Consider the following 22,176-nt stretch of genomic DNA (forward strand, 5'->3'; position numbering starts at 1 on the left):
GGCTATAACACATATGAGGTGGCACTATATTGGAAGATTGGGGCAAGTTTCTCCAGAAGGTCATATGTGCTCTGAATCAGTGTCCAACATATGGTATTGTTACTCTACTAGCCAAGATTCCCAGATCCGAAACTCAAAGGTAGAAGTGGAAAAAAAAGTGTAAGACCATCATAGCTGGGGAGTATGACAGGGCTCCCAATACTCTGGAGTGTGCTGTGAGTATCCTCACTCCTCACATGATGGCTGATGAAGAAGTGGACCACCAAACTAGATGATGCATGGTTATCATTGACAGATGATATTCATTTTGATGAGTTGAAAGTTCCAGTGGAAACGGCCTGCTGGGTAGGCTTCCCCTCAGTAATGCTGGCTTTTCTTCTTTCTGTCATTAGAAAGTATTTTGTGAAGATGAAAATTGGAAATGTTATGAAATACATATAGTATTTCTCACCGATCTTTGCACTTCCTGATTTATTTGTACTTGTACGGTTTCTATGTCATCCAAAGGGTTACAGTATATTTCTACAGTTAGTTTTGGTGTTCTAATTTTCTTAGATTTAGCTAGTAAGAGCTTGTTTCATTTGACATTTTTAGAGAATTTATAGCAAATTCCAGTCATTGTCTGAGTTCTTCTACAGTTATTTTCATATCCTTAAGGGAGGTGTGCTTATGAGGGTTGTTTTTGTCAAGTTGACACAAACCGGAGTCAACTGGAAAGAGAAAACTTCCCAAAGTCACTGCTTCAGTTCCTGCCTTCACTTCCCTCAGTGCTGGACTCAAGGTGATCAGGACATATAAGCCAGCAAGCTGTATTTGCTCACCACTGTATTACGCAATAGAAAGGCAATTAGGAAAGAAATTGGTAGCAAAGAGCAGGCTATTCATGTGGCACACCTACCTATGGTGTTTGGGGGAGGATTGTAGAAATGTTTGGAACTTTGGAATAAAAAAAAAATCCATCAATGTTCAAAGCTTAGTGGGCTATTCTGTAGGAGCCTGGAAGTTGAGAGCCAGATGTATGTAGATGCTGGAGGCCTGACTTGTGGAGTTTCAGAGGGAAGTACAGACTCTATCATCAGGCCTGTTCACATGGTGTATTTCAGTTAAGTTCTTGTGCTTTGTGGTCACCTGGGACTGAAGAATAGTGTATGATGAATAAGCTACCGGCCTACATAAGCAAACTAAAGCTGGGGTCAGCCCTATTAAGAAGAGACCAATTATCATTGAGCTGAAATCCTTTTTTTTTTTTTTTTTTTTTTTTTTTTTTTTGCTTTTTCGAGACAGGGTTTCTCTGTGTAGCTTTGCGCCTTTCCTGGAACTCGCTTTGGAGACCAGGCTGACCTTGAACTCATAGAGATCCTCCTGCCTCTGCCTCCCAAGTGCTGGGATTAAAGGCGTGCGCCACCACCGCCCGGCAAGCTGAAATCTTTTTGGAAGTGTTTCCTCAGGATTAGCACTCAGAAACTGTGGTCCAGAGAGAGTCAAGGCTGCATCTCAAGCTAGTAGCTGACCTTGGTAATGTGTAAGAGTGTTAGATGTAGTACTTAGTTTTGGCTGCATAAAACCCACAGGATTTGTTGGGGTCATGGAAAGAAGCTGAGGTTTGACACCATGAAAGGCCAGACAAGGCCACTAGTGAAGATACAGCCTCAGTTGCATTGGAAAGCACAAGATTGAGAAAGTCATGGAGAGAAGCTGAGAATTGGCACCATGTGACAGTATTAGGGTCCCTGAAGAGAGTTCAGGGGTTTGTTGGTGAAGGTGAGGCCACAGTTGCAGTAGTGATCTCAAGATATTGGAGATTCCAGGACACCAAGGACAGCAGCAGCTGATGCAGTAGAGACAGCCTGAGCCTATGAGATGAGCTGTGTGTTGTGACTGGCTGAACCAGAGAGGTCCAAAAGCCCTTTGCTAGTATAATTCCTTGTGACTTTTTCAGACATTCTCCTTGTTATATTACCCACCTCTTTCCTTCTTCTACATTTACCTCTCTTCCCCTTTCCCCAAAAGTCTTCTCTTTTCCCATTTTCTCTCTCAGATCAACTCTATCCTGCTAGTCCCTTTCATAACTCCCTCCCACCTTCTTCTGTTTCTTCTATTTACCTGCATCGCCCTCCCTAAGGAGTCTCTCTTTCCCCATTTCTCCTATTAGATCACTTGTATCCTGCTATTGCTGCCATCCCTAAAGAGCTCTCCCTTCCCAATGGACACATCCACAAAACTCCTGTATCTAAAGCTCACAGAAGTATAGGCAACTGAGGAAGTCTGAGAATGAGAAAAATGGCCTTCCCCAGGGAAGAGCACACCAACTGATGTCCAGTGACAAATGTCACCCCTGAAAACACACATACAGGTAGCATTATTATGGACTGGACAGGTTATATTTAGGAATACATATGTATATACATGCAATAAAAAATACTGGAAAAATAGAGGCCATGAATTTGAAAGACAGCAGAGAGCAATGTAAGGGGAGATTTGAAGGTGAAGGGAGAAATGCAATTAAATTATAAACTCAAGAAGAAAACCCACAGTAAAGGGCATCTGCATTGTTTCAGATTCAGCTTTGTCCATAAATCAGCCCTAAAAGATTATCAATAATGTAATTTCCATTTGTTGTCCAAACTTTTTTAAAAAGAAAAATAAACTTTACATCCAAATACAGCCATGTTCTTAGAGTCAGAACTTTGGGATGTGAATTTGGGGGAGGTAGGACTCAAGCCATAACTGGTGCTCAGCTCACCAAACACAATCAAAACCAAGATTGTGTTTTGTTCCTGGAATTTCTGTTTTCTTCGTATTCGTGTTCTCTCCTATTACTTTAGCTCTTGTGACTTAAAAATGTAGCCTGGGGAATAATTGCTCTCCACGGTTCATATTTACTGATAATTTTTTGTAATGTATTTATTTATTTATTTATTTATTTATTTATTTATTTATTTATTTATTTGCTTGTTTGTTTGTTTATCTATTAAAGTACTGGGCACCAAACCCAGAGTCTCATGCATGCTAAGTTAGTGTTCTACCACGGGACTACAGCCCTACAAAGAACTTGCTTCAAGATTGTGCATTAAAACAAAACTGAAACTACTTCCTCATTCTGATTCTGCTCCAGAGGCGTCAGAGGCAGGGCTTGGAAGGCAGAGCAGCTGAACAGTTCCCGTGTTTTCCTTAGAATTGTATCTGAATAAAAGATAAGAAAAGACAGCTTAGAGTGACCGGTTCCAAGTTTCTGGAATAAAAAAGTTTTCAGGGAAATTCTGGTAAGTTTCTCAATTATTAAATCTTTCCTCATTTTTATGCCTATGATGGGAAAGCTATAAGCTATTTCTTAAAATCCTAGCTGTACTTTTTATATCAATACAGTCTTATAAATGAACTACTATGTACAAAATATTAAGTTAATTCATAACCGCAGCACATTACATATATATTTATATGTAACTGAATGGAGTACATTTAACTGACACTAATTTGTAAATGCTTTCTGGATGGAAATGCTCCGTTAAGTACAGTTATGATGATGAGCACTGGTCGGGGTAATGTGTGGGTTTCTCATTGTGTCAAATGGGCAGTTAAGAAACATAGAGAAATAACTCAAAGGGAGTCAGGAAATTAAACAATAAACAAAAAAAAAGTTGTAGTGGAACCCACAGTCCAGTGTGATTATGTCAGTTTCTACCTTCTACACAATGTAAGATGTTGTTTAAAGTTTTGCTTGCACTCCATCAAAGGCAACGCCCGCCTGAGCTAGCCATTTAAACTCTCCGTTCACGTCTATTTCAGGCAGCTGCAGAGCTGAGGAACTGGTGGGGTCTTTGTTGCTGTTGTTTTGTTTTGTTAGAAAAACAAAACTAACTTGGTCTGTGTTTAGCTGCAGTTCCTTGGACCATCAAAAAGTGTGTAGCCCTCCGGGGCTTCAGCTATGATTGGGAAGTTTCTTTTCTGGTCCTAAAGAGCAAGTGAGCTCCTCCTCCAGGCTTGGAGATCAAGGGTGCTGCCCAGGACCCCTGAGGTGAAGGCATGCCTGTCTGTCTTGCTCCGCATCAGAGAGTGAAAAAGGCCAAGTTCTCCGGAGCCAGCCTCCTGTAGCTGCTTTGAATAATTAACATGGTTAATAATAATATTTGTGTTCACTCTTCACAACAGGAAGCCAAGGGGCTCTAAGCAGCAAAGATTTACGACTTGACATTCTTAAAAGTTGTTCAGACCACTCATAGCAATTTAATTTTGCTTCACTCCAACACTACACGTCCAGATGCTCTTAAAATTTGTCAAATGCAAAGGATTTTAAAAGCTTTGCTGAATATCAGAGATTTGAGTCTTACATTCTGAACTGCTAGAATGCTGAGGGAATTTTTGACATTTTCATATCATATTGAGGCAAGGTGTTCCACTTAACAGGATTGAGATTCAGGATCTGAGAATATGTCTATCCCTTTGGTGTCTACTGCAGACGGGTTTTGAGTGGGCAAAGCAGCAGTGGTTTTTTCCAGCAGCACTCACTGCCAGATAGAAGGGATGGGCTGCAGAGGGAAATCCCTGATGTGCAGTACTTTCTAGAATACTGAGTCTTGTCGAAATTTGTTTCCACGTTTGGCTAAACCCGAAAAGGAAATCTGTCCCCAACCTTCAAGAGAGGCAGAGAGGGAGTGAATAGTTAAATATTTAACTGAGTGTTCTTGACAGGAAAGGGACACTGCTTTTGACCCTGCCTGGGTGAGCCTGTGGGCAAGTCCCTAGCAGGGAGGTGAAGTAGGCAGAGGGCACTGAGGCCTGGAACACCAAGGGGCCTCTTCCAGGGCTACCTTGGAGGAATAGTGGCCTCCCTCTGGGACTAAGTACCCCAAGAGGGCCCCAACAGGAAGCTATGAAAGTGTATTGTGAAACTAGACGCTGGCTTGTAAGCACTTCAGGAAAAAAACATGTTGATTCATCGTCTTACTTTTTCCTCAGACTTCCTTTTTGTATGACCAGTTGATAGAATCTGGAGGCTGTTCTAGTCTAATGAGTGGAACACTAAAGACATCCCAGATAGCTAGATCCCATGCTAGCCAAGTTCAGTAATTACCTGGTAAAAGGAGGAAAAATCCTTTGACCCACAGAAGGCTTTCAAAAATGCATATTTTCACTGTAAGAATGTATTCCATTTATTTTTTTAAAGTTTTTAAAGATTTTTAGGAAGCCAGTATATTTTATGGTGATTATATATATCAATAGATGGTGGACAAATAATGTCTCATGTAGTACATAGAATAATGGGTGAGACAAATAAAACAAGATAAATAAGTTAAAATGTATGAAATATTTGTTTGTGATAAGTCCTCAATAAATAAAAAATAATTCTAGAAAAGGAGTAGGAAATACTGGGAAATGGGACCAGTAAGCCAGCCAAGCAGTGCCCCATGGGAGGCTGATATTTGAAAGAAAAAAGATGACCCCAAGAAAGTATGGAACCAAGAACTATGGGTATCCCAGGGGATTCCAGGGAGAGGAGGAGCCCCCGACAGGAGCTTGCACTGTCTGCAAGAAGAGGGCCAGGCAGCCAGGTGAGGTGTGGAGGGGTGGGAAGGAAGGAAGCATGGTAGCAGAGGGGGAGGAGCATGCCTGGGCGTGTAAGGCCGTATGCTGTCAATAGATGGAAGCCACTGCGGAGGATGAACATCACCAGTGTGATGTTATTAGCATTGGTAAGCCAGGCCCTCCAGGGGATTTAAAAAGTCTCTGAAAGCATTGAAAGCAATGAGATGGAAATTTGTAAGAGAGTTGTTGAGCTCTTCCTGCAGTTTGGGAGAGACCAGAGTGGGAGCTTGGTCCCAGAGGGAGAGGCGGGTGGTGATGCCGGACGTTCGTTCACCAGCTGAAAACTTACCTCATAGTGCAAGTAGCATGTGAGAGAGGAGAAGAGCAAACTTGCAACATGCTTTTGGGTGTTTATTTTTATTAAAATGGTTTAAGCATGGGGAAAGATGGCATCTGGGGAAAAAGAATTCCTTTCATTTTATTCTATAAAGTATGTGTTTAAAAATGCTTGGGATAGAACATTTAGAGGAAATACACACCATAAACACTTCCTAAGCAGTAACCTATTTGGTTGCATTTTAATTTACTGTAATATTAATTTTGCTGGTGCTTTTGTTTGTTTGAAGTAAGGTGTTCTCAACAAATACACTTTTAGGAAAACTGCATAAGGACCAGCTCTGCCCCGCATATATATCTGCTTCCTGGTGAGTCACAGAACTTGACTCTTCTACATTCCAGATCAAATAGCTCCAAGAACACATACCTCAAGTTCTAATATAAAAAGAAGATTCCAGAAAAGCCCTGGTAAGTTTCTAATCCTTGAAGGCTCCTTTCCTTTCTTTAACATCTACCTTTAAAAGCTAGTCTATAGAGCCAGTTGTAATGCCAGCATCTGGGAGACTGAAGCAGAAGAATCAGGAGTTTGAAGGCAGCCCCAGCTACATAGTGAGTCTGTGTCCCATCCTAAGTTATATGAGACCCTATCTCAAACAAACAAAACCCAATTCTGAAAACTAAAGCATATCTTCAAAAATGCATATGCTCCCAAACGCATATGCTATTTCTTATTAAATATTCTAGAAGGAAAAAGAAGTATCATATCACTTTTTCATGCATGTACTATTAGATGAGGCTGGTGCTGACTGCAGATACCCTGGTGAGTGAGCATGCACAATATTCTGGAGGTGGAAGTCTAGGCACGGTCAAGAATCTGAGTATAGCAAACCATGTAGAACAGTATAACCAACTACAAACTACACACTATACAATATGTCAAACATTACATCTAATCCAAGAGAAACTTGCAAAGTTGAAAAGTTGAATCACTATTGCAGTCAAGTCTTTCTTTTGCAGCCAGCATATAATGACTATGGAAAAAAAAAAAAAAAAAAAAGCACTGCTGTAATATCCCCTTCAGGAAAATGAAACTGACTGCTCTGTGGTTTCATTTCCTCCAAATGTGAGAGCAGGGTGTGCCCTGTTGGGCTCCAGCCAGGCTGAAGACAAGGAGGCCTGGGCTGCTACTCAGGCCTAGACACCTTGAGGTCAGCAGCCATGACAACATGCTTCCTTACTCGGCTGAACCAGGCAGATAACAAAGTGAAATTCTTTGAGAACTGAGCACTAATAAGAAAACTGAACCCCAGAATTGCTCGGTCCACCTAAGGATAGGTGGAAGATTCTCCAAGCTACAGCCGGCATCCCTGTCCCGTGTGAACACAGAGGTTTCCTGTGCATTTCCTCTGCAGCAGGTGAAGGAAAACAACACCGGTTTTCCACCTATTGTCCCCTACTATGAAATAGCCTGGCTGGCAAGAGAAGGACTGTGACCATCAAGCAGTTTCCCTGATCACACTCCTTCCCCCATATTCCCACAATGTGGCTTTCTGCTCAGCATCAAAGGCCTGTATATTTAAAAATATGCCTGCAGCCCTGGATTTAAAGTTGAAATCGTAAAAAGAGCCAAGGAATTATGTCGAGGTATTAGTAACACTTCTTTATCAAACCAATTGTCACCCTAAACTAAATGCATAGCTTCCGATTGTGTTGCACGGACATATAAGATGTTCTTCAGACTGACAGAGGGCAAGTCGCATGCAAGTGTCACAAATACAGTAGCTGCGGGATTAGAATGTAGCTCAGTGTAGAGTGTGTGTCTACCATGTGGCCCTATGGCCAGCACGACAGAGAGGGAGGGAGAGAGAGAGAGGGAAGGAGGGAGGAAGAGACACAGAGAGAAGGGGGAGAGGGAGAGAGAGAATATGAGGAAGGAGGGCATCATACAAAATATTGAATTGCTTTTCAATGTTATAAGGGGTTACATCTTTCTTTTTTCAGTACTGGGAGTTGAATCAGAACCTTGCACATGCTAGTCAAGGACTCTGCCATGGAACTATACCCCACCACTTTTGAAAAATGTTTTAATTTTAGTGAGAGTATCGCTAAGTTGCCCAGATCTTCACCCTTGAACAATGAGGAGACTTCTGTAATAAGGAAGAGATAACATGATAGCAGGCTTGAGGAGAACAGATGGCAGTCGCTATCTTTGAGGAGGATGCTTCTAGTTCCCTGTAATTCAAACAGCAGAGAACACAATGAGGGGAAGCTGCCATTGTGTGAGGTGATACAAAGACAAAGGTCCCACCAGCCCCCTCACCTCACACATATACCACAGAAACACACCCCGTGTATGCAAACATACACAGCGGTCCCTAGGTATACAGTAGCCAGTAAGCAGGACATCCTAATGTGTTGCCCTCATAGGTGGCTAGGGTGTATAAAAATAGCTGTAGCTGCTGGGGAGCCTGCATGGGACTGCCCTAGGCCCCTTGAATGAAGGTGACAGATGTGTGGCTTGATCTGTTTGTGAGTCCCCTGACAGTGGGACCAGGACTCATCCTGAGTACATGAACTGGCGTTTTTTAGAGCCCATTCACTGTGGTGCCATGCCTTACTCAGCCTTGATGCAGGGAGGAGGAGCTTGGGCCTGCCCCAACTTGGTATGCCTGCCTATGTTGAATACCCAAGGAAGGCCTTACCCCCTATGAGGAGTAGGTAGGGGTGGAATGGGGGAGCAGCGGGAGAAGGGAAGGGAGGGGGAACAGTGGGTGATATATAAAATGAAAAAAAAACTTTAAATAAACAAGTAAACCTTAAAAAATAGCTGTAATTACTGGCCGATAAAAAAGAGGAAGCTCAGAGCTTGTTCTTACAATCTTTGTGATATTATAAGGAAGCAGTTGGTGCATTAAGTTGCTGGGAAAGGTTTCTGGCCAAGAGAAGATACCACTTAAGACACACCAGGGCCAGTATATCAAGCATGACAGGAGCATCTTCAGAGGAGGGTCCATTTTCCTAGAACTGCAAGGGTCCTTGGAATTGTAGGGAGCTGAGAATCTTGGACAGAAAGAGACCCCCTCCAAAGAAAAGCCCATGTGATAAACATGCCCATTCAGGAGCAATAATCAAGGCAACCACAGATGATAAAGAAATTAGGGTTCATGGCTGGGCTTCAGGTCCCTGAAGGATATATTTTTATTAACTTCCTTTTCAAAAAATAAATATTCTTCTCTTAGTCATAGTGAATAGTTAACTTAGAAACTGCAGTTAGGTCCGGTCTCTGGGTAATAAATGAAGAGATCTTCCAGTCCTTTGCTGCACAGATATTGCTAAACCATGAATTTTCAAAACTGAAATATAATTGTTTTGCTATTCAGGAAAATCTCAGTTTCTTCATTCAACAACTACTGGACCCTAGTGATTCACCCATGAATGAGAAATAAAAACTGTTTACTTTCTACATGTTATATCTTAGTTTCTGGAACAAGATGAGAAAGACTGATTGTAGAACATATTGTGTGTAGATCTCAGAAAGAAAAATTGAAACAAGCAAGAATGGATGAGAGTGCTGGAGGAAGAAGAGAGTCTTATTTAATGTTAAGTGTTGACAAAGGCACCAACAGTGGCCTCAGTGAGTGTGAGTAAAAGGCTGAAGGGTGAAGATAGGAGCAATGTAAGCATTGGGAAGAGAGCTGTCTAAGCGCTCTAAGTCTGAGGAAATAGCCAGTACAACCTGTTCTGCAGCAGGCGGGTGTGTGTAAAGAGCAGCAAGGCAAGCCAGCGGCTGCACTGGACAGAGCATCTGAACACTGAGACTTCAGCTTTTACCTCAAGTGAAATGAGAGGTCATCGGGAAGTTTTGAGCAGTCTAGTGACTCCTCTTACATTAAACAGAATCGTGCTAATTACTATGCTGACGATAGAATAAGTCAGGGATTTGAACAAAACCAGAGAATAAAAATAAATTACTGTACAACTGGTTAGACTATTCAAAACAAAAACATGTGGCTTAGACCAGAGTGATATCAGTAGGTTGTGAGAAAATGGTGAAAAGAGGATGTACCAGGGAGCTGAGGCTGCAAGTATTACCTAACACAAGAAATATGAGTTGTGAAAGCAGCCAGAGGTACTGTCATGAGCACCTAGTGCCAGAAATATAGACTAAAATATTTGTGCCTTTCCATGGTGTCAAATTGAATTACAATAAATTCACAAGGTTCAGTGGCTCCAATGGCATCACTTTGCCAGATAGCCCTCCCTACCTCAGTAATCTGGCTGAGGCAGGTGCAAGCTCTTTTAACCCAATCTTAATGACTAATAATTACTGCCATATCACACAGCAAATTTAGCTCTCAGTGTGCATGCATGCAGTTTACAGATTGAATACTAGTTAAGTAGAGTACAGCACAGTTCAGGAAGATTCAGAAGTGGGCTGAGAAAAATACAAGTAGATTCTGCATTGATGAGAATCTGCTACTGTGGAGAACAGGCTTCAGGGGAGGAAGAATTGAGAGCAAAGCTGTAGTTAGCTGCAAAGACAAAGCTGGACTGGAACAGAAAATGATGGGTTCCGGTCCCCATGGCAATGGGAGACAGCATGAGAAAGTCACAAGGCAGCTGCCCCAGCAGTGGGGGATTGAGAAGAGCTGCAGCCCTAGGATAGTTGGGCATCTGTAGCCAGAAGTTTCTCAGTCCCCTGCAGTCCAAACAAAACTCTCTCGCCCATGGTCCTGCAGATGCTCAGACCCAAGTAAACACACAGAGGCTTATATTACTTACCAACTGTATGGCCTATGACAGGCTTCTTGTTATCTAGCTCTCATAAGTTAACTCAACCCATAACTATTAATCTATGTATCGCCACATGTTCCGTGGCTTTACCTGCATCCCATTGCATGTTGTTCCTTCAGCGGGTGGCTCAAGTATCTCCAGACTCTGCCTTTCTCTTTCCTGTCTCTCTCCTTGGATTTACCACCTGCATCTAAGCTACCTTGCCATAGGCCAATGCAGCTTATTTATTAACGAAGGGGAACAACATATATTCACAGTGTACAGAAAAACAGCCCACAACAGGCATTCTCTGCCTGTTAGCCCTGATCCACTCACTCGTCGGGTATCAGATGATATGTTGGCGTGGGGTCATTACCATTTCAGTGCTAGGTGTCTGGTCCCCCTCCTCAATTCCCTCTGCTCTTTCCTTCCTAACTGCATCCCTAGATGTCAAATTGTTCTCAAGTTTACTCTATGTATGTCTACTTTTGCTCTTTTATTGGAGCCAGGTCAGAGTTACACCCTTCCCCTGGTCCAGCATGTCTTAAGTTCCTGGGACTGGTTTAATAATCCCATGTGTCCCTACAGTCTCAGTTCCTCCCTGTAACACGAATTTTAAAAGGTCTTATTAATAGAAAACCCATAGTCAGATATTGAGGTGAAAACTGAGAGATCAGAGAAGCAGAATGAGCCACAGCCAACTTCACCTTGCCAACTCCTCACTATATCCTGTTTCCTCAGACTGGAAGCCTCTGAGTCCTCACCAGAATGGATCTCAGCTGAACTGCTGCTCGAAAGCCTGAAAGCTTAACCAGCCAAATGCTTCTAGTTTCTGGTCGTCATGCCTTATATATCTTTCTGTTTTCTACCACTCCCTGGGATTAAAGGCTCGCTTTCTGGGATTAAAGCCATGTTTCCAATGTGGCCTTGAACTCACAGAGATCCAGAGAGATTTCTACCTCTGGAGTGCTAGGATTAGAGGTGTGAGTGCCACCATTTTCTAGCCTTTGTATCTAGTGGCTGTTCTGTCTCTGACCCCAGATAAGTTTATTAGGGTGCACAATATTTTGGGGAACACAATACCACCACAATAACTTTACTCTGTTTTTTGTGCTGCTGTTAACAAAGTATCAAAAATTGAGTTGTTTTTTCAACAACAGAAATGTATCCGTCTTCGGCAATGATACCAATTATAATGGATTAGGCTTTGTCTTTCTGACCTCTCGGGTTAAATAATGGCATAGAAAACAACTTGGTACTCCAGTAAGATCATATTCTTAGGCAAGAGAAGCTAGATTCTGAGCACAGGAACTTGTGTGCAGAGGACAGAGTTTGGTCCATAAGTCCATAATAACAATGGCAAAATCAAGTGTATGAACATAGGAGTGGAAGTGAGTTGAGGCTGAAACCATTAAACAAGGAGTTAGAAAGCTGATAGGCCAAAATATTAGATGGATTAATTCTGTCTGTCAAACTACCAATAATTATGATAAAAATAGCATTTGTGAGCATGAAAGTCCTCTTGAACTGTCTGATATATATATACACAAAAAACAGCTGAGCATGGTGGAATACCTAAATCTCTGGCAGTCAGGAGGTTGAGGCAGGAGGTTCTCAAGTTTCAGTCCAGCCCAGCTACATATAGACTTGCTATTATTTAGTAAATTATCATGTGTACAAGTTGGTGTATGTGTGCATGTCCATATGTATGCACCTGCGTGTGGACATCAGAAGTTGGCATCAAGTATCTTCAGTCACTCGTCAGTCTTGGCTTCTGAGACAGGGCCTCTCCCTGAACCTAAGGCTCATCCATTAAACTAGATGGTCTGACCAACAAGCTCCAGGATTCTCCTGTCTCCACTAACCTAGTGCTTTGATTGCACATGAGAGCCCAACTTTTTTTTTTTTTTTTTTTTTTGGTTACCAGGACCCTTTCCCTACTAATCCATCTCTCCAGCCCCACAACAGACTAAAGTTTAAAATAATATGAGATTTATATGCTCAACATCCCATTTAAAGAAGAGTGATTTTTAAAATTAGCCTCTTTTCTAAAGTGACTTCGGTAAAACCTTTAAGAAGATGTTGTATAACTGCCTATACTATCAGTGCTATCTAGTGCTAATAATGGGTATAACAAGGCCCCTTTCCCCAATATTACTGAAAATGACTGAATTGGCTGTTTTTGTGCTGTTCTAACAAAATCCTAACAGAAGCAGTTTAAAGGAATGTGTATTTTGGCTCACAGTTTCAGAGGTTTATTTGGATTCTTGTTCTTAGGCAGGACCTTGTGGCAGTAGGAGTCTACAGCAGAGAGGAGCTCTTTGTACCATGGTGGACCAGGAGGCAGAGATGAAAGCAGGAACTAGGGGCCAGAATTAAACTTCAAAGGCCTGTTCATGGTGACCTACTTCTGCCAAATCAGCCCACTCCCATCCTGTAACAGTCTCCCAGTCCTCTCAAATATTTGAAACACTAGATGCAAACCAGAACATGGGCACTGAGGATGTATATAGAGAAGTAGGAGAGTCAGGGGTGGGCCCCTCTGTCTCCAGGCTGAAGAGTCAGCTACTGGTCTGCATTTCTTTGTCCTGGACAACGCCAGAGCAATCCAATGCCTTGACCCCTGGTTCAGAGGAGACTGTCCACTGATAGAGCACACATGCCATGTTCCTAGAACTACCAAGCAGACCCATGGGAGCCTAGGTAGACCATCACTCAGCTCCTTCTGTCAGCCTCCAAGGCATGTTCCCCTCCTCCCTCCCACCTTTAACTGGGCATGAGCCAGGCTCACACTTTCTCCTACTCATAGTCCACCCTCCTTACAGATCCCAGTGAGATGTCCCTTCTGGTGTCCTGCACCTGCCACAGACCACAGCTTATTACTGTGAACATCTTTGTGTATGCTTGGGTAATGTGTATCATTTATATCTTTAATCATTTTAAATGGAGTATGAGTATCATGAAAGAACTTCACATCTATTTGGGTTACCACTAATTTTCTTGAACATCATGCCTCATACATAATAGATACAAACTTCTTACTGAGTGACTAAGAGGAGAAAAGCACTGATCTCTGAGTACAATACATACACTGTGTTTTGTGGAACTTCTGAGACCATACCCAACTGCATTCCAAAGGAACAGAGTTGATCATCTGAAATACATTTATAGGGATTGCTGTGCCTATTGCTCATAATTCTGGTTATCTTGGGACTGGTAATGACCTCAGATTGAAGCCAAAAATAAGAGAATTCAAGGCACTAAAACAACCAGGGAGAAATTTAACAAAGTCAATGGAAGCTCCTTGGGGGCTGGAAGGCTACAGCCTATGCCAATCATTCTGATAAATATTCTACCCATCGATAGTGTATTTCCTCCTTTGGCCCATCCCAGGCCTGTACTCTCAAGCCTCAGTTCTTCTCTTGTTTCCTTGTGAGGCTTTGAGACGAGAGAGACTCTGGGTGAGTCTTTGCAAGAAATGTCAAACATGGTTAGGCTAAATTGATATTTTGTTAGACTTTATAACTAGTGGTTCATACATTAATAATTTAAACAGACCTTCCTTAAATATCTTGAAAATTAGTTTTGTTGAATCAGCACACAAAGTGATTTGTTTCATGATGGCATTTTCATATACTTAGTTTACATTGATTCCCCTCCCCAGCAGTCTGCCTGATCCTCCTTGTCCCTCTGCTGCTGGCATTCTCAGACCCCCTGGTAGCCCTCTCTCCACTTTCCTGTCACATGTGTTCTGTCACCTCCCCACTGTGTCCCCTTCTCCTCTGTCAATATCTCCTTTCCTTCTCATGTTTCCCTTTCTAGTTACACACACACACACACACACACACACACACACACTTTATAAAAATAAAAATCTAAGTTCCTCACATGAGAGAAAATGTGGCATGTGTCTTTCTGAGCCTAGGTGACTTCACTCAAAGTTCCATCCATTTTCCTGTAAATGTAATGATTTTTTTTTCTTTACCACTAAATAAAATTCATTTGTATATGTGCTCCACAGTATTTTAAGTCTGTTCATTTATGGATGTACACTTAGGCTGGCTCCATTTCTTAGCTATTGTTGTAGTGTAACAATAAACAAAGATGTCCAAATACCTCTGTGAGACTTAGAGTCCTACGATTACCTAGGGATCATAGAACTGGGTCATAATGGCAACTCTGTTTTTAGTTTTTGATAAACTGATTTCCACAGTGGCTATACCAGTTTCCATTCCCCCACTCCCACCTCCAGCAATAAAGAAGGGCTCCTCTCTCCCTCCACCCTGTCTGGTATCTGTGTCATCTCTTTCCTCAATGATAGCCATTCTGAATGGGGTGAGATGGAATCTCAAAGAAGCTTAAATTTGTAATCCCCTGGTGCCCAAGGATGCTGGCAATTATTTTTCAAATATTTTTGGTCACTTGTATCTCTTCTTTTGAAAATTGTCTATTCAGTTCATTAGCCCACTTATAGGCTGGATGATTTGTTTTGGTATTTTAAAGTTGTTCATGTATTCTAGATATCAATCCCATGTCTGATACATAGTTGCTAACAACCGTCTCTTCCCTCAATTGATTGTTTCCTTAAATATGCAGAAGATTTTAAATTTCTTATCATTCCATCTGTCAATCCCTAGGAGTGTGTGTGTGTGTGTGTGTGTGTGTGTGTGTGTGTGTGTGTGTATTACTGGAGTCCTTTTCAGAGAAAGGTATTGATTATCCTGTTATCAAACTTGGGGGTCACAGCCTGTGCCCCAAGTCAGGTCCTTAATAAGCCAATTAGAAGAGCCAAAAAAAGTGGAAAGCAGAAAATAGCATTTATTCAATGTAGCCTCATTATTCTTTGTCAGAGTCCTAAAGTGAGGTTAAAGTTAAGAGAGAGGGCCAAGGATTTACACCTGTAAGCAGTCACAGTGTGGTCCCACACACCACCGACCCATAACTGGGCTTGAGTCTCAGACCCCGCCCACCACTGACCCATCACTGTCAGAGCTTGAGTCTTAGACCCCGCCCACCACTGACCCATCACTGTCAGAGCTTGAGTCTTAGACCTGGACCACCACTTGACCCATCACTGTCAGGGCTTGAGTCTTAGACCTGGACCACCACTCACCCATCACTGCCAGAGCTTGAGTCTTAGACCCTGCCCACCACTGACCCATCACTGGGCTTGAGTCTTAGACCCCGCCCACCACTGACCCATCACTGTCAGAGCTTGAGTCTTAGACCCCGCCCACCACTGACCCATCACTGGGCTTGAGTCTCAGACCTCTTCCACCACTGACCCATAACTCTCTGGGCTTGAGTCTCAGACCTCTTCCACCACTGACCCATAACTCTCTGGGCTTGAGTCTCATCCTGTAAGGGGTTCTGACAAGTTTTTGGAATTATGTGACTTTCTTACTTGGAGGCACATTCTCTCTCTGGCTGGGGCCTTTTCCTTCTCCCAGCATGAGATTCCTGGGGGGAAATTCTCATTTCTTTGGCGTCCTATGTTCCAATAGTTCAACAGCAAAATTGAGAGACATGGGTATCTCTTTAAAATACCTTCATTCCAAACCTATTCCATGCCTAAATCTTGCAGTATCTTAGGTATGTTTTCCTCAGTCAGTTTCAGATCTTCCATTAACGCTTTTGACTAATTTTCAATTGGATTTTGTGCTGAGTAAGAAATATTCACCTTCTTCATGTGAATGTACAGTTTTCCCAGAGGCATTTGTTGGTGAGGTTGTCTTCTTCCAACATATCCTTCTCTCACTTATGTGGAAATTTAGGTTACTGTGGCTGTAGGACTTATTTCTGGATCCTCTGGTCTATTCCAATGGTTTATGAGTCTGTTCTTGTGATAAATCCATGTTGCTTTTGTCTCTATGGCTCTGGAGTACAATTTGAGATCAGGTATTACAGTACTACCACATTGTTCTGCATGCTTAGAGTTGCTTTGGCCTATTCAGGTCATTATCTTATTTGCTGATCAATTTGAGTACAGGATTTTTGTGGCTGTTAATATAAAGTTTAACTAAAATATTCTATGAAAAGTGATTCTCTTCCTGGAGACACTACTTTTAAATTACAGAATCCCAGCTTCCACACAGGGAAGTCTAAAAAGGAAAGTTATCACAGACAAAAAGGTTTGTTACCCTAGCTAGCAGTTACTGCTTATTCCAGAATCACAATTACAAGTGCCTGTGAAGTGGACAATAATTGGAAATGACTACCAAGGAGTTTTAAGTTATTCTAGAAAACTATCATCGTTCTATATATAATTTGTATAAGGTAATAATTGGCTATGGGATTTCAATGAAAAAAATATAATGCTAAAATATTATTGTATTACTATTTTCAAGAAACGTTGAAGCTTTGACATGAATGAACAAGTAACTCAACCTAAACTGATCAAAGACTGGACCAAAGAAGATGTGAAAAAATGGATAACTGAAGACCTTAACATTGATGAGAAATATGCTCAAATCCTGCTCAATGAAGAGGTGACAGGCATGGTTCTTCAGGAATTAACTGAAAAGGATCTTAGAGAAATGGGGTTGCCACGGGGTCCAGCACTTCTAATAAGACGTATGTATAACAAATTGAATAATTCCCCTGAATGTGAAAATCAAGATTCCAGACAATTAAGTAATACAAAACTCTCAATAAAAGAACACCAAAAAAAGACCAAAAATGAGGAAGAGAAATCAATTTCACTGAATAGCAATCATGATCTCAGAGATATGGGACAGAATAAAGATCAAGACCCAAGTCTTCTGAGAGAAAATGTGTTAAGTGACATAGTGACTAAAGACACAGAAGGTGATAAACCCAAAGCAGAACAGATGTCTTGCATGCCACATCCTTTTGATTCTTTCCATGATGACAAACGCTACATAGAACATTCTGTTCTCCAAGTTCCTGAAACAGGGCCGCTCAATCTCATAGACCCAGTACATGAATTCAAAGCCCTCACAAACACAGAAACAGCCACAGGAGAGGACATTAAGATGAAATTTAGCAATGAAGTCTTCCGGTTTGCATCAGCTTGTATGAATTCACGCACCAATGGCACTATCCATTTTGGAGTTGAGGACAAACCACATGGACAAATTGTTGGTGTGAAAGTCACCAGTAAAGATGTCTTCATTAATCACTTCAATGTAATGATCACAAAGTATTTTGAAGACAGTGACATCAAAGAAGCCAGGGCATGTATTCGGGGACCAAGGTTTGTGGAAGTCCTACTACAGAACAATACATCATCTGATAGATTTGTCATTGAAGTAGATGTTATTCCCAAACATTCTATATGTAAAGAAAAGTATTTCTACATTATGATGCAAAGTTACACAGATAAGACATGGAAACAAAGCAAAGAGAATTCACTGTTTGTGAGGGAAGGGGCTAGCTCTAAGAATATCCTTGCCAATCCCAAGCAACGGGATAGAGAGTTCAGAAAATTTCTAGAGAACTTAAAGACATGGACAGCATCTAGAAAAGAGGCTGAAGAGGAAGACAGGATGGTGACTAAGAAGGAGAGTGAGGGGCTAAAGCTAGGTAAACTTTTGACCAGACACCAAGGCTCACTGGATAACTCTTACTATGACTGGTACATTCTTGTAACAAATAACTGTGCCCCAAATCAAATAGAACACTTAGATTTCCTAAAGGAAATTAAATTGTTTGCTGTGCTGGATTTTGATCCTTGCTCTCAGATGAAGGGAGTGGTCAAAGCTTACAGAGAAAGCCGAATCGCAAACCTCCACCTACCCAGTCAGTATGAAGAAAAAACTAGCATGGAAGAGAAAATTGATACTCTGAAACTTTATGAGCAGCCCAGCTGGATATTCTGCAATGGCAGATTAGACTTGCAGAATGACTCATGTCAACCTCTAGAGCCACATTTATGGCAGAGAGAAAGAGCTTCTGGGGTCAGGAGACTGATCTCATTTCTCACAGATGAAAACGTAATGGTAAGAGGGAAGGTTTTGGTGGTGTTTCTCTTACTTTCTCCAGTAGAAAACCAGAAAGATCCACTCATTGAGACTTTCTGTGCTTTTTATCAAGTTTTCAATGGAATGGACAACATGTTGTGTATCTGTGTCAACTCACGTATCTACCAACGGTGGAGTGATCTGCTACAAGTAAGACTGGAAATCAAAGAGGATTTAGCAGAACATAGCATTTCCACTTTAAATATAGAACTGGTCAACAACACCATCCTTAAACTGAAATCAGTGATTCAGTCTTCAAGAAGATTCTTGCCCTCTTGTGGATCCTCCTCAGTTATCCTGGAGAAAATGGAGGAAGATATCCTATCTGCACTAGAAATCCTCTGTGAAAATGAGTGTAGAGACACAGACATAGAGAAAGATGAATTTGAATTCCTAAAATTTAAGAAATCGAGAGAAGAACACTTTTATCGAGGAGGCAGAGTATCCTGGTGGAACTTCTATTTTTCTTCTGAACACTATTCCTCAGCTTTTGTGAAAAGGGATAGTTATGAAGAACTTACTACTTTAATACAACAGTGTGCAGACTCTCCTAAGCCTGTATTTGCCAAAGTCATCAACCTGTACCATCACCCAGGCTGTGGAGGTACTACGTTGGCTATGAATGTTCTCTGGGACTTAAAAAAGAAGTTCCGATGTGCTGTATTGAAAAACAAAGCAACTGATTTTGAAGAGATTGGAGAACAAGTAAGCAGGCTGATCAGCTACAAGGCTACCAGCCACCAGGATTACATTCCTGTTCTTCTCCTTGTGGATGATTTTGAAGAACAAGAAAATGCCTACATTCTGCAGAATGCCATCAATTCCTTTATAGCTGAAAAGGGTCTGAGATATGAAAAAACATTAGTAATCATCCTGAACTGCATGAGATCTCAGAATCCAGATCAAAGTGCAAAATTAGCAGAAAGCATTTCACTAAAATACCAACTTTCTACCAAAGAACAAAGAGCCTTTGAGGCCAAACTTCAGGAAATCGAAAAGGAACATAAGAACTGTGAAAACTTTTATTCCTTCATGATCTTGAAAGGCAATTTTGACACAACTTACATAGAAAATGTAGTGAAGAATACACTGAAAGACCTGGACACCCACAGCAGGAAAGCCCAACTCATTTCTTACCTGGCATTACTCAACTCTTATGTTACAGATTCTACCATTTCAGTATCACAGTGTGAAATATTTTTGGGAATCACTTACACCACTAAACATGGGAAGCCTGAAAGTATAGAAGACAATATGGGAACCTATTCCACACTTTTAATCAGAACAGAAGTTTCAGAATATGGGAGATATACTGGTATACGTCTCATTCACCCTCTGATTGCCATCAGCTGTTTAAAAGAACTGGGAATGAGCTATGGAATGGACAAGTGTCAAATTGCATTGAATATACTAGAAGAGAATGTATTCTATGACTCTGGAATAGGAAGAGACAAATTTAAGCATGATGTGCAAACTCTCTTGCTTACAAGACAACGTAGGGAGCATGGAGCCGAAACAGACACTCTGTTTTCCCCATTAATTGAAGAATTACAGAATGAGGAAACTGAAAAGATCTTGACTGCAGGAAGTGATCGATTCCCACAAAATGCATTCATTTGTCAAGCTTTAGCGAGACATTTCTATATCAAAAAGAAGAACTTTAGTACTGCTCTGGTCTGGGCAAATTTGGCCAAAAGGAAAGCACCTAAGAATTCCTACATTTCAGATACACTTGGTCAAGTTTACAAAAGTGAGATCAAACAGTGGTTGGGTAAAAATAAGACCTGTGGAAGTATTAGTGTGGATGATCTAACACATTTGCTAGAAATCGCTGAAAAGGCCTCCAAAGCGTTCAAAGAGTCTCAGCAGCAAACCGATAGTAAAGACTATGAAACAGAGGCCTGGTCACCACAGAAGTCCCAAAGAAGATATGACACATACAACACAGCAGGGTTCTTCGGTGAAATAGAAGTAGGTCTTGACACTATCCAGATTCTTCAGCTCACACCCCTTTTCCACAAAGAAAATGAAATGTTGAAAGATGCTATGGTACAGTTTTTATCTGGAAAGGGGATCATCCCTCCAGACCCAAAAGATGAATATTATGCTGTTCTCAGCAACTTTACATCCCACCTACAGAATTTACAGTCAGATTTGAGACGATGCTTTCAATTTTTTTTGGATTATATGGGTTTTCTAAAGCCAAGGACCACCCCAAAAGAAATGACAGAACTCTCACTAATTAAGAAAGTCGGCAGGTGTTTCAAAAAATATGCAGACCTTTTCTGCCGATTGGACACCAGTTTGTTACAGGGCAAAGAGAACCTGTTACTCCTAGAGGAGAATTGTAGGAAACGCATAGAAGCATGGAGAGCAGACACATTTTCAGGACTCCTTGAATATCTTAATCCAAACCATAAAGAGGCTAACAACATGGAAAACATAGTGAAGGACTACACCTTCCTATTACAGCAAGGCCTAACCAAGCGAATGGCCAAGGGTCTGACAAAGGAGACACAGAATTTTATTTTGGCCAACATTATTCTCAGTTGTCTAAAGCCCACTTCCAAGTACATCCTGCCATTTAACACACTGAAAACAAAGCTCCGAGAAGTCCTACAACTTGTGGGGCTAAGTCATCCATATCCTGATCCTTATTTCCTGGCCTGCCTCCTTTTCTGGCCAGAAAACAAAGAGCTAGATCAAGATTCCACACTCATAGAAAAGTATGTCTCCTCCCTGAATCGATCCTTCAGGAGACAGTACAAGCGCATGTGCAGGTCCAAGCAGCCAAGCACACTGTTCTACCTGGGGCAGAAGAAGGGGCTGAACAGTCTTGTTCACAAGGCCGAAATCGAGCGATACTTCGGTGAAGTACAAGATTCAAATTCCTTCTGGCAGAGTGGAGTTGTGTGGGAAAAGAGGGAAGTCAAAGATCTCCTTCGCCTGCAGTATGGTCAGGCTGAAGGCAAGCTAATCTCTGTAGAATATGGAACAGAGGCAAAAATAAAAATACCAGTGACTTCTGTGTACTCGGGTCCACTAAGAAGTGGAAGGAACATCGAGAGAGTGTCTTTCTACCTAGGATTTTCCATTGAGGGCCCTCTGGCATACGGTATAAAAGTGATCTGATAAAGTACATTAGTCCAAAGGTGTAAATTTACATCTATTATTGTACTCACTCTTTCTAGTCCATAGCATTTCCATGACATTATTGGCTTAACTATAATCACAGCTTGCTTCTTTTTCTCTAATCCATTATGGAAGACTTTGTAGGGCAGGAAATTATCCATACCACAGAACTTGGCCCAAAGCTGCTTCACTCATTCCATATCCTAAATACGCATTCCCAGATTGACATATTTCGTTGAGATGTTTCGGTTGACTGAACAGATGGTCAATAAAGTCTGTATAAACTAAATCACCTTTCTGAATTATTTCTTCACCGTGACACCTGAAATACAATGAAGAAGAACTTAAAAGTGGTGCTGGAGAGAGAGCTCAGCAGTGGAGAGCACTGACCACTCTTACAGAGGATCTGAGTTCAGTTCCCTCCACCCAC

General features: G+C 41.5%; 1 protein-coding gene across 3 annotated transcripts; it reads left to right on the forward strand.

Moving 5' to 3' along the window:
* Positions 1-3,093: 3,093 nt before the first annotated feature.
* Positions 3,094-22,035, forward strand: LOC114693439 (sterile alpha motif domain-containing protein 9-like). 3 transcript variants are annotated; one of them, XM_028869786.2, is made up of 3 exons: positions 3,094-3,263; positions 6,179-6,327; positions 16,980-22,035. In XM_028869786.2, exon 3 carries the CDS (start codon positions 16,998-17,000, stop codon positions 21,744-21,746), a length of 4,749 nt encoding a protein of 1,582 aa, XP_028725619.1. In that variant the 5' UTR covers positions 3,094-3,263; positions 6,179-6,327; positions 16,980-16,997; the 3' UTR covers positions 21,747-22,035. The 3 variants fall into 3 exon arrangements, with proteins under 3 accessions (XP_028725619.1, XP_037059416.1, XP_028725620.1); XM_037203521.1 differs by having other exon boundaries at positions 6,262-6,327; XM_028869787.2 differs by lacking the exon at positions 6,179-6,327.
* Positions 22,036-22,176: the final 141 nt, after the last annotated feature.

The sequence above is a fragment of the Peromyscus leucopus genome, chromosome 3, assembly GCF_004664715.2.
Source record: "Peromyscus leucopus breed LL Stock chromosome 3, UCI_PerLeu_2.1, whole genome shotgun sequence".
Taxonomy (NCBI): Eukaryota; Metazoa; Chordata; class Mammalia; order Rodentia; family Cricetidae; genus Peromyscus; species Peromyscus leucopus.

Coding starts and splice junctions, on each gene's coding strand:
- LOC114693439 (XM_028869786.2), top strand. CDS start 16,998: ATGAATGAACAAGTAACTCAACCTAAACTGATCAAAGACTGGACCAAA.